The following is an 11782-nucleotide window of genomic DNA, read 5'->3' as shown; positions in this document are numbered from 1 at the left end:
CTTTTTAAAAAGTTTATTGTTATTTGCATATTACATTATTGATAATAGTAGAAGTGTAAGCTTTATAATAGTAAAAATAAAAAGTGCGCGTGTGAAAAAAAATAAATAAAATTGCGCGTGTGAGCATGCATGTGTGAAAAAAAATGTGTATGAAAAAAAGTGCGTGTATAAAAAAATTGCGCGTGTGTGAGCATGCACGTGTGAAACAAAAAATAATAAAATGCGCGTGTGGAAAAAAAAATTTTAATGCACGTGAGCGTGCGCATGTGGAAGAAAGTTCGCGTGTGAAAAAAGGGCGCGTGTGAAAAATATATATAAAAAAGTGCGCGCGTGAAAAAAATACAAAAAATGGCTGTGAAAAAAATCATTTAAAAATGTATGTGAAAAAAGTTCGCGTGTGAAAAAATAAATAAAATTGCGCGTGAGCGTGTGAAACAAAAATAATAAAATGCGTGTGTGAAAAAAATGCGCGTGTGAGCGTGCGCATGTGAAAAAAAATAAAATAAAAAATGCGTGTGTGAAAAAAAAGTGCACGTTTAAAAAAAAAAATTTTTTGTGCGTGTGTGAAAGGGGGGGGGGGGGGGCGCTGTGCAACCCTTTGCCCAGGGGCCCAGACTATCCTTAATCCGCCCTTGTGCTCAACAACTTACTTATATTCGCCGCCACCAGGGGTAACCTCCCTGAAATCAACTTTTGCAACTTGGGATGCCTGCATTCTTTCTGTCACTACGCAGAACTCGTGACCATATGTGAGAGTCAGAACATACAGATTGACCAATGTAGATTTTGTGGTGTGGTTATATGTAAATAAATGGAACCTTGTTTAAGTGTGTAACTTTGTGTAAATTGGTGTACCCAGTGGAAGGCAGCCATTGGGTAAACATACTGCAGGAGCTCCACCAAAGAGGTCATGAGCTGACTGTGGTTCACTCCTCTACCAGAGAGGTGATGAGCTGACTGTGATTCCTCCACCAGATAGTATATTCCTGTCAGTATTGCTAAATATACCTCCCTGGCTGTCTTGAGTTTCTTATGCCAACCACCTGCATCCCTAAATGATGGATATGTTTCTTGAAGATGAACTTCAACATACAAAGGGGAAAAGGATCCACTCTATCCTTCATTGCCCTCCATTAAGAGATAATTAACAAGTTGTAAGGGGCAGATGGGAAGAGTGCTCCGATGCTGAGGACCACTTTGGAGGATTAAAGAAGTTCAGGGGCACCTATTATGACTTCAGTCTGACTTGTCCTGGCTTTGGAGCCAGGGGTGTGTTGGAGGCATACTTTGGTTCTCTAGTGGTGTTGAGTGGATAACAAATGGGGATTACTGTATCCTCCCCGCTTTCTCAGCAACAGGCTGCCATGTGACAGATTAAAGGACTTTTATGGACAAAATGAAGAATACATTGTATTAGGTTATTAACCAGTATATAAACTAAATTACTAGGCCTGTTTATCACATCATCAGTGAAGTTATGGATCCAAATGTCAATATCTACTCACTAATTCAGACGGTTGACTTATGGCTCATGTAAGTTCATTTGGGTTTTCCCTCAAGCCCTATACCATGGTGTACACATTAGGGATCCTGCTCATGTTCACCCAGTTTGACCCATTACATCTGCAGGCCAGCAGTGTGGCCTATGTGCTGGAGGTTACACTACAGGATACATTAAACACAAAGTTATTGGAGATGAACCGCAACACTACAGGGAAAACAAGCATAGAATCAAAAACACACGTCAATACACTAAACCCGATGGGACACTCTCCCAGTTAGAATCAGATGATGCATTATCTCCACCCCAAAAACAATTTGGCTGAAAAAAAAAGACATGATGGTTTACCAAGTTGAATTATTTGTTTTATTGATTTGTACACTGAATGAATCCGCCAAATTTTATTTATGTAAATGTGTCACTTAACACAATCGGCGCCATAGTGAACAAACAAAATGAATCATAAATCAAATTGTCATAATAACGCAACACTGATTCTGCTTCATTTCGCCTACATTTCAGAATGATGTACACAACTGACTATGAGGTGAAATACTCGAGTACAAAGTGCTCTATCTTCATGTGTTCTGATTTGGAGAACTCAGTCTTTCCAAAAGTAGCACTCTCAATCTCCTTCTCTATGAAAACCAAAGTAGAAAAAAGGTTAGAAATGTTTAGATTTTAACTCTGCTGAGCACAGCTTATTTTCACTGTGATGTTTGCAGGGTTCAAAGTCATATACATGCAAGTTTTATGGACAAACACTCAAAACACAACCAACAGAACAGATAACCTATATAATAGATACCAATTTTGTAACTTTGTTTAATTCCATTAGGAAAACCTTACAAGAAAAAAGCTTTTTTTCTGCCTTCATAAGAATGACAGCAGTAGCCTACACTGACCCATGGGAGACCACTATAAATATCTGTCTCAATGTCTTTCATATCACATACCAACACCATTTCCCCAATTAACAACTGAACTTAGCATGGTTAGCCTTGTAAGAGTGAGAGTCAGTGAGCACAGGTAAAGAGTAGAGAGAGAAACGGGAGTTGAGATGGTGTTTTAGACAGGCTTTGGTATTTTAGAGATATTTGTGTTCTGAAGTGAATCTGATGTCCTGAGGTCTGGGCATCCTTTCACTCTGCACTAGATCAGTAGTGTTAGAACGGCAGACTGGAGTGTTCCTTCTCCTGGACTGAGGACTCCTAGGGAAACATTCTTTCATGTGATCCTTAAAACAAAAGGCTATTTCCAATGCAAGGAAACATTCAAATGGGGGGTTGCCTTCAGAGTTCTGAAGCATATGCTCTGAAATGCAGGGCTGCTAATCCCCTAGACACATGGGAGCAGGAACAGTGCAACATGAGGACAGTAGATGTTGGGCTGCTCAGCACCAGCCTTCGCCCAGTAAACAGCATGCACATTTAACGCAAACATCCAAAAACATCACAGTGAATAGCAGGAAACCCATCAATCCAGGTGTGATCATGGAGTAAACAACCCTTCACTGTGCCTGCACCACCTCATCTCACACAAACTTGCTGTTCAGTCCCTGAAGCACGTGCCTATGTAACATAATCAGAGTCCAACTCCTCACACCAGGTCGGCTTCTGGCTTCTTAGCAAACTAATTATTAATAAAAGTTCAGATTTGTTCAAAACCAAAATCACATCACAATGATCATTTTGTCTACACCTTCCATTTCAAAATGGTCTCATTAGATTTTGGAAAAGGTAAACATGCTATATCTGTGCATTTAGACATCTACTCCAACGAGCCTCATAACTTGAGATTTTCATTTTGACTTTCAGCTGAGAACTCATTTTGTCAACTTTTTATGTGCTGAAAAAGTCTCTACCAGTTCTGAAAGCTTTCATTCAAAATTACACATTTTAAAGTGTGGACAATGTCTAATGTGTGTAAATGGAACAAATACATTCAGCTGAGGGGAACCTGGAGTGCCAGGCACAATGTGGGGCTGACATGAGGACTCCACACTCCACAGCTCTGGAGTTTCTCTCTTCTAGAATACTGAAGCCTCTCAAGATGAAGTCGTCACACATGGATGTTTAATTAGGTTATAAATACAACACTGATCAGAGAGGTGAGAGGTGTTTCAAAGCACGCTGCACCTACAGGCAAGCCCACTGCTGTAGACCACGGTTGTCCTCCCCCTTCACAAACGCCAACACATTCACAGTCATGACAACAAATGTTTGTGCAACAGTACTTGAAGTAAAAACACACGCACCCACACACACACTGATCTGTGGTAATTTGAGTTTAAAAAGAAAACATTAGTGTTTCTTATCCAATGCAAAAATCCCAAAAGAAATTCAATGCCTTCTTCATCATGTCCTTCCTAGAACACTTTATTCCTTTTTTGTATTTCTCCCCCAACACTGTGGACTGCAGCCAGATTACCTCTCTCCCTCTCTCTGCCTCCTTATCCCACTCTCTCCCTCCCTCCCTCCTTCCTCTCTCTCTTTGGAATTACTTTAGGTCAAACTCAGCAGTCTCCTCTTAGCCCAGCCGCTCCACAGTATCATTCCTGCTCTCTGTGATTATTAGCCTATCACTCTAAGATTCTGTCCCCACCTCGAGTCTGTTAAACCTCCATTAAGATGACCCCGCCTCCCGGCTTGCTGACCCCGCCCCCCCAGCCACCAGGTTCCTTAGCAGCTTCCTCCTGCCAGCCTGGTAGTCTTCCTCATCCACATTCACAAGCAGTTTAATGGCCTCGTGGCCCACGGCCTGCTTGAGAGAGTCTGTGATGAAGACGCCCTTCAGGGCCTCCAGCAGAGAGCCATTGATATAGTCCCGCCAGAACGCGTCCAGATAGGTCAGCTCGGAGAACTTGATGTCACAGATTATGGAGCCAAGGTCACGTGACTTCAGAATGGTGTTGGCCTGGTTAAATCGCTCAAACTGCCTCTCTAGTGCCTCCTGCTTGTTGGAGAAGACGTTGCCCTGCAGAGCCGAGTCGTGCTGACAGTACTCCGCTCGCACTCGGAGACGGATGTCTATAAAGGAAGGTGCAGAAGAAGCCATTACTACACAGGGCTGTGTGTCACTCTAATGACATCACAACTGTCACAGCCAACTGAAGCTGTGAAAAGTAATTTACATGTTTTTATTCTGTAGTACAGCAAATCAGCTCTATTAATTACATTTTCAATGCCTAAAGTACCACAGATCTAACAGTATTACTTCTACAGTTCACAGACTGTTAGGTTTGGTGAAAAATATGACAAATATTGCAGGTTCAGAGAGCCACAAAAGGACCACAGGAGACTAGTTTCCAATAGTACAACCCCCCCCCCCCCTCCCCCCCCCACACACACACACACACACACACACACACACACTAGAGCCCCCATACTCAAATAGCGGGCTATCTATTTCTGGCCCGCGAGCTGTTTTGAAAAGTGTTTTTTTTAGGAATCTTTTTTTTTCGATCGCGCTATCCGCTCTTATTTTGAAATCACGCACCGCGATCTCAAGACGCTGCCGGGGATTGCCTTTATGGCAACAACAAACACGTAGCAGACGCCCAAATGCGTTCGCCACTCCTCCACCCCCCGTCTACAGTTTACGTTCGCCACCCCTCCCTTCAGTGATTGAAAAAATAAAATGTGGCCCGCCATCTTTTCTCTTTGAGTACCCCTGCACTAGAGTATAACCCCCAACACACTCACACTGGAGTGTAACCTCCCCAACACTCACACTGGAGTATAACCCTACACTCCCCACACACCCCAGTACAACATCCACCCACCCCAGTTTCAGCATCTAAAACTAAAACATGGCTGTGTTTGTTTGAGTGTCTGTGTGTGTACCACAGGTCTGTTTCTCTCTGCAGTCCACTGCACTATGAGCCCTCTTCCTCTTCCGGTTGGGAGTGGGCGGAGCAGGCTTAGTCCGGGGTGGGCACACGCGGGGTTCAGGCGGAGAGCAGCAGATCACAGGCTGGGGTCCTAAGACACAGAAGGACAACTCAGTGCTTGTCTAAAACTGCAGTAGCTGTACATGCGCACACAGCAATAGTACATCTGAACTTGTAGATCGACGATCCAAGGCTGCAGAACAGATTAACAGCTTTAGTTTCAGCTTCCACACACGCAGTTTCAGCTTTGACCAAGTTTGCAGTCCTGAGTTTGGGACTTGATTCGACATTTAGTCTAAGATGCCATCTGGTATTGATTCTTCAGAGCTCTAATTGTAAGCCAAAAAGATTTGTTTGGCTCAAAATGCATTCTTGATTTCAAAACAAATGATAGTACCACTATGCAAATCAAAAACATTACAAATGTTAAGAAATCAAAAACATTACATATAAAAACAAAACATTACAAATGTGCAATAAACAACGCAAACATGTGAACTAGAAAACGCCAAACGTCTCCCAGTACTTTGTTTTTCAATACTTCAGTTTTGGGTTAACGCACTAAAACAGACTTCCTAGACATGTATAGATAATGTTCATATACTACAGACATAACTGAAATGCTCAACTGTTGTTTTTTTGTTTGTTGTTTTGTTTAATGTCATCTAAATGACAAGCTTGCATCAAATATGATAAATAACATCAGATTTGGGCCATTATCCCTGCTTTGTAAAGTAAATCTATTTTGGCAAAGTACTGATTGAGTAGATCAGTGCAACACACCTGCTCGTCTGTGGGGTGGGGCCTGGTGATTTTCTGCTCCGCCTCCTCTGGGGGAAATGTAGCGCACAGACGTCTCCTCCAAATACTTATCTACTGGATCTGGACACACTGAAGGACAACACCAGTGTTGGGCAAGTTACTTTAAAAAAGTAATTCGTTACAATTACAAGTTACCTTGTTTAAAATGTAATTGTAGTGTAACTTTTCTGATTACTTTTGAAAAGTAATGTAACTAATTACTTTTGGATTACTTTTTGATTACTTTAAGGTTTAAATGAGTATTGACCCATGATCAACATTTAATTTTTGAGAACTGACAGTGTGAACCTTAAAAGAGTACTAAGCTGAGAGGGAATTGCTGACAGGCAATCACAGGAGGTCCACTAGAAGAGATGCCTGCACCAGGCATGTAAGATTCTCAGACTACTGTCATCGGGCCATACTCTTTTCTGCTCCTCCCCCAGGCTCTACCATTTTCACAGTTTGCAGACTAACACAAGCAGGTTCAGAAACCATTTCTTTCCCACAGCGGTCACCTTATTGAACTCTTCCCAATGACCATTCTTTCCTTCTCTATCCATACCTTACCATCCACACAAAATCTGAACAGTGTTCCTCTTCAATTCACATCTGTATAGCCCTATCTACAGTGGTATAGGATTAAGGCTGAACGATTTTGGAAAATAATCTAATTGCAATTTTTTATCTATAAATTGCGATTTAAAATCGCGATTTTTTTTCCATTGTTCCACTTCAGGAAACTCTGTTTCGGCATTTTTTATACAGCTCAGATACAGGGTTGCGGGGGTGTAAAATGGACTAAATTTAAGTATTATTATTATATCGTGATCGATCGATCGCCTGTGGTTGGCGCCAGAGCGAACTACTAACTTTTTAGTCTAAAGCCTGGTGCGCGCTACGGTCGCTCGCGAAAGTATAAACCAGGCTTAAGACGCTCAATGCGTGCGAGTTGGCAACCCTGCAGGTATAGCAACTTGGTTAAAATATGTACGTGAGGGCATTTGGTAGCGCATATCCAGTGTGTTTAACAAAGTCATGAAGCCGGGATTGTTCACTACATTAACGGACATCATGTCTTTCACTATGAACTCCGTTACTGCCCGAGTTATTTCAGCGTGCCGCTTCCAATTACATCCATAAGGAGTTACAGTTTCAAATGGTTCGGTCAGTGAACCCTGTCTGCTGGACCGCGGTCAAGCTATCTGCGCTTTCGCAATTCATCCGTGCTTTAAATCCTATTGCGCCTATATGCGTGATTTTACGGTATTTCGCTGCTCACCGCATACTAAAGCTGTATAAGCGCAGAGAAACACTTTTGCGTATTTGAAGATGCAGCACTGGTCGTTGGCATTTTAGCCTTACAAATATCATACGAGGCTTTGTGGTGTTTTTCTTAATGCTGAAGAAGGTTTGTAGTGTTACCTCGCGTCGTAACAACAGTAGCAAGGCACGTTTTGCAGGGTACCTGACGTTGAGCAGCATCTTTTTAAAAGCCAAAGTAACTTCACACAACTGATGTGCTGCCCCTCTTTGGTATTAGACTTTCAGTTGTGTCAGCTTCTGTCGAGCCTGAAGCCATTGTGCAACAAGTTAAAGTGCGCTGTGTTAACTTCACTTCTCCACCTCCCTGCTTCCTGCTCGGGTTTGCTCCGTTCGTCCTCGGCTCGGCTCGCTCCCAAGTCACGTGACCAGTTTAAATCGCAGCCTGTGCGATTAGACAATCGCGTTTTAAAAAATCGCGAAATTATCGCAAATGCAATTAATCGTTCAGCCCTATATAGGATTATCTGTATATTATCTGTATGATTCCATCTGTATTTATATCATATATTTTTCTTTGCCCTGTGCATTGTGCTGCCATAACTACATTACACACACATGCATTTCCCTAGGTAATTTCATCTACTCTGCACATATCTATTAACCATCTTTACTCACACTAGCTGTAAATAACTGCATTGTATCTCTAAATACTGCATTCTATACAATCTGCACGTGTTGCACTTGATTAGATACCAAACTGCATTTCACTACTTCATACAAATTTCATTTAAATGTGTTGCTTGTTGAACGGTAGGTCTAAGATAGGTCCAATGATACCAATTGGGTAGGCTAGGTCGTTTCATAGACATCGACAAACGTTTTTCCAACACCAAACAGTCATAAATATTCATTTGATACCGTCTGTCATTGTCTAATAGTCATGTATGATTCCAGCGAATACCTGTTTAGGACTTTAAACAGCTAATTTGGTTAGTCTGTAAATCAAGCTAGCATGCTAAAGGACAAACACATTCAAATGAATGGTAGTAGCTAGCCCAGCAGGTAGCGAACTATGGAAACCACTGTGTGTGTGTGTGTGTGACGGTCAGCATACCTTGCTGTTAGCTCGCTTACAACCTCAATACTGGTTGCCTTCTAGGGTTGCCACCTGTCCCGGTTATCCCCGTTTTCACCTCGCTGTCCCGGTTTTCCCGGGCTGTCCCGGTTTGTCTCGGTTTTCCTTCTTTTTAATATTCGGTTCCGTCAAAAAAAATAATAATTTAATGTCCCGGTTTTCACTAAGTTAGTTCAAACGACTATTTAGACTGTTTCTGCACACTTTAAATCCGTCTGTTTTTTCTCGCTGTGTCCATTTTACGTTCGCGTATGACAGAGTGTCCTTGTTTTTTGTCAAACCTAGGTGGCAACCCTTCTGATCGGAAATAAACCTCCAAACTCCGATATTTACACAAAGGCTTGGCATAATCACAAATAGTTGCCGATGGTGGCACATGGTTCACATTTATTGACAACATGAAAACAAAACAAATGCTCCTTAAATGTCCAGTGAAGGCGTCTGTCATTGCTGCTTGAGCTGAAACTGAACCGCGCACTTGCTGCTCCAGCACAGAAACAAGCAGGAAACGGCGATATAGGGCGCAAAGCAATAAAAATATCATTAAATATTTCGCAAAGGTTTTTGTTTATATTTTTAAAATGTAACTAAAATTGTAATTCTTAATTTTTCCAGAAGTAACTGTAACTGAATTACATATTTTCTCATTGTAACTGTAACGAATTACAGTTACACTTTTTTTTGTAATTAAATTACGTAACGTCGTTACATGTAATTCGTTACTCCCCAACACTGGACAACACACACTTCAGACCTACTGCAGCTCACATATATATATATATATATATATATATATATATATATATATATATATATATAATAATTGGCATAAAAATATACATCAAGCTAAGCAGGTTAGCACTGACCATGGCGTAATAACCTGCGGTTGTTTTTAACAGTCACAGCAATGTCAGTGTTTATTTTTCGGTCAATACATATTCCTCTGTCATATATATTCTTCCATCTCCTAGTTCATAATAGATGACGAATTAATATTTAATTCAGCAAATTGGTTTGTGGCCAACAAAAGCTACATATAACGTATTCATTTCTTGTCTGACAGCAGTGTGTACATTGAGTAACATTGCCATCTCTAATTTTTATAGATTTACGATTCTGCACAAATTGGTCATAAATATTAAAGTGGTTCTGTAGTACATTTCTTCACAGACTTATATAGCGAACACCAGGCTGCCCATAGCAGTGTTCTGGGTGGTGTCTTCTTACCTGTCTGTCTCTTGCGCAATGTCACGTAAGGCAGTAGGTCATGCCTGGTGATGATGCGCAGTAGCTGTAGAACATGCCGGAAGTTTGTCTCATCACATCGGCCCTGTCGCTCTAAGGCCAGCAGGAAATCCCGTCCATTCCGAATACCTCCGCGCTCATATTCATCAATGACGTCTACGAACAGGAAGGACAGTACTCGCACGTCCCTGTGCGTCAGCTGTGCTCCAACGATGTCGAACATGCGATGCAGTGAGTATAGCCCATACGCATCATCTACTGCCTCCTCCGGCCACGCTTCCCAGCGGCCCGACGCGGTCCTCCTGGAGGAGGCGGAGCTACCACAGGAGGCGGCGCTACCACAGGAGACGGAGCTACCACAGGAAGTGGGGGACGCTCGGTTCAGAGCAGGCGGCAGAGAACTAGTGTGAGTGGGAGTAGCCGACGAAGCACCCACCCAACTGCCCCGGGGGAGAGAGGGTCGCGATCGTGGGGAGGAGTCCAGCGGGTCACGAGGTGTGTTCTGCCTGCCCTGACTCAAGGAGGAGTTCTGTGGAGCGAGGAGGGGAGGGTTTGCATGGCCACGCTGCTGTGAGGTCATCACTCTGCACCAAGCAGGTGGCACAGCTGAGATGTGCAACAGGGACTTCCCTTCACTGATATGAACCTGGAAATCGGTGTTCAGATGACTGGGTTATGCACACACAGGCATTAATCCTTATCCCCCAGCTTTGCTCTGTGGAAAGAAAAGCAAACAAACAAAAGCAGAAGAATTGCAATGGCTTCTAATAACAATGAATGCATTAAATGGAGTTGTACAGGAAATTATTCAGAGAATAACTGTCAAATAGCGAAGAGTCTCCCAGTGAAGGAAAACAGTGTCTTATCAGGAGGAGTGTTAACCCACTACCCTACACTGCTGGGTTGGTTGTGTTGATCACAAATGCACGGCTACATGTTATTTAAAGACATGACGAAACTATGAAAAACCTCCATACTTGTTCAGCAAATCTGAGACTTAGAACTGAGACTTAAAGTGTAGCTACAGTTCAAACGTATTTGCCCATGTACAATAAAAGCTACAACACACTGCAAGACAAAGGCTCATTTAGCTCAAAAATACTCATTGCTGTCGATTTCGTTCAACTGTCTGTCATAACGTTAGCCAGCTAGCAAAACATGTAGAGATGGTACACCTCTGGGAGAAGAGATCCTGGACGTCTGGTTAATACAACCACATTCACACACACACTTCCAACTTACTTAGCTAGATGCCTAATGTTATTTTACATATCTCTCTGGCACTGGCGAACAAACATACTTATGTCACACAGCTAGTTACCGTTAGCTAATGTTTGCTAGCAGAATAGCCAAGGAGCTGCCAAGGTAACACACGAAGCTAGCGTAAGTCAGTTACTGCTAACTGGCTAACCAGCACAAACACGAGACCTAAACATCTGATGGAGACAAACTGCCTAGTTCAGCGACTGGAGTCATGTGGATCAATAGAAATAGTGATAGTCAACTGGTGAAACCAGGCTACTGCGAACTTAAGAACATAGTAATAGTTACGAGAGCTCTGAAACCGCTAGCCACAATGCTAACTAGCCACAGTGCTAACTAGCCGCACTGCTAGCGGCCGTAACTCGATGGCGTCACCGACTGTTCCGCTCGCGAGCTCGAGGAGGTTCGTTGCCATAACGCTAGCACTAGTGCTAGCTAGCATGGCTAGCAACTGTAAATATTTACCACACCTTACCTACCGTATATCATGAATTGCCTTACAGCCTCTTTGATGACGGACGTGAGCCTTGACAGTGAACACACGCCTGCTATAAGTGTAAAACTATCGCGTTTGTATATAATTTAAGCGATTTACAGAAGCTAACTATCGTGTCCATTTTTGTTTCTCTGGTAAAATGAAGGAACATCCGGGATATTTGTGAGTGTTGGGGGGAGGGGG

General features: G+C 42.5%; 2 protein-coding genes across 2 annotated transcripts; one reads left to right on the top strand and one right to left on the bottom strand.

Annotated features, from left to right (window-relative positions):
- The first annotated feature begins 264 nt into the window (after positions 1 to 264).
- ugt5e1 (UDP glucuronosyltransferase 5 family, polypeptide E1) lies at positions 265 to 1537 on the top strand. The gene is given in 5 exon segments (XM_076985560.1): positions 265 to 276; positions 829 to 945; positions 980 to 1048; positions 1051 to 1154; positions 1300 to 1537. Coding segments are annotated over 5 exon segments (540 nt in total).
- Positions 1538 to 1853: 316 nt separating this feature from the next.
- Positions 1854 to 11782, bottom strand: dedd (death effector domain containing). The gene is made up of 5 exons (XM_076985362.1): positions 11583 to 11782; positions 9823 to 10555; positions 6177 to 6284; positions 5347 to 5484; positions 1854 to 4530 (listed from the first exon to the last, which is right to left on the bottom strand). Exons 2-5 carry the CDS (start codon positions 10418 to 10420, stop codon positions 4127 to 4129), a joined length of 1248 nt encoding a protein of 415 aa, XP_076841477.1. The 5' UTR covers positions 10421 to 10555; positions 11583 to 11782; the 3' UTR covers positions 1854 to 4126.

This window comes from Brachyhypopomus gauderio, unplaced genomic scaffold, assembly GCF_052324685.1.
Source record: "Brachyhypopomus gauderio isolate BG-103 unplaced genomic scaffold, BGAUD_0.2 sc40, whole genome shotgun sequence".
Taxonomy (NCBI): Eukaryota; Metazoa; Chordata; class Actinopteri; order Gymnotiformes; family Hypopomidae; genus Brachyhypopomus; species Brachyhypopomus gauderio.
Note: the sequence above shows the minus strand (reverse complement) of the source record. Positions and strands in the feature narration are given on the sequence as shown.

Coding starts and splice junctions, on each gene's coding strand:
- dedd (XM_076985362.1), bottom strand. CDS start 10,420: ATGACCTCACAGCAGCGTGGCCATGCAAACCCTCCCCTCCTCGCTCCA. Junction 6,285..9,822: donor ATTGCGCAAGAGACAGACAG/GTAAGAAGACAC, acceptor GTTGTCCTTCAG/TGTGTCCAGATCCAGTAGAT. Junction 4,531..5,346: donor CAGAGAGAAACAGACCTGTG/GTACACACACAG, acceptor CTTCCTTTATAG/ACATCCGTCTCCGAGTGCGA.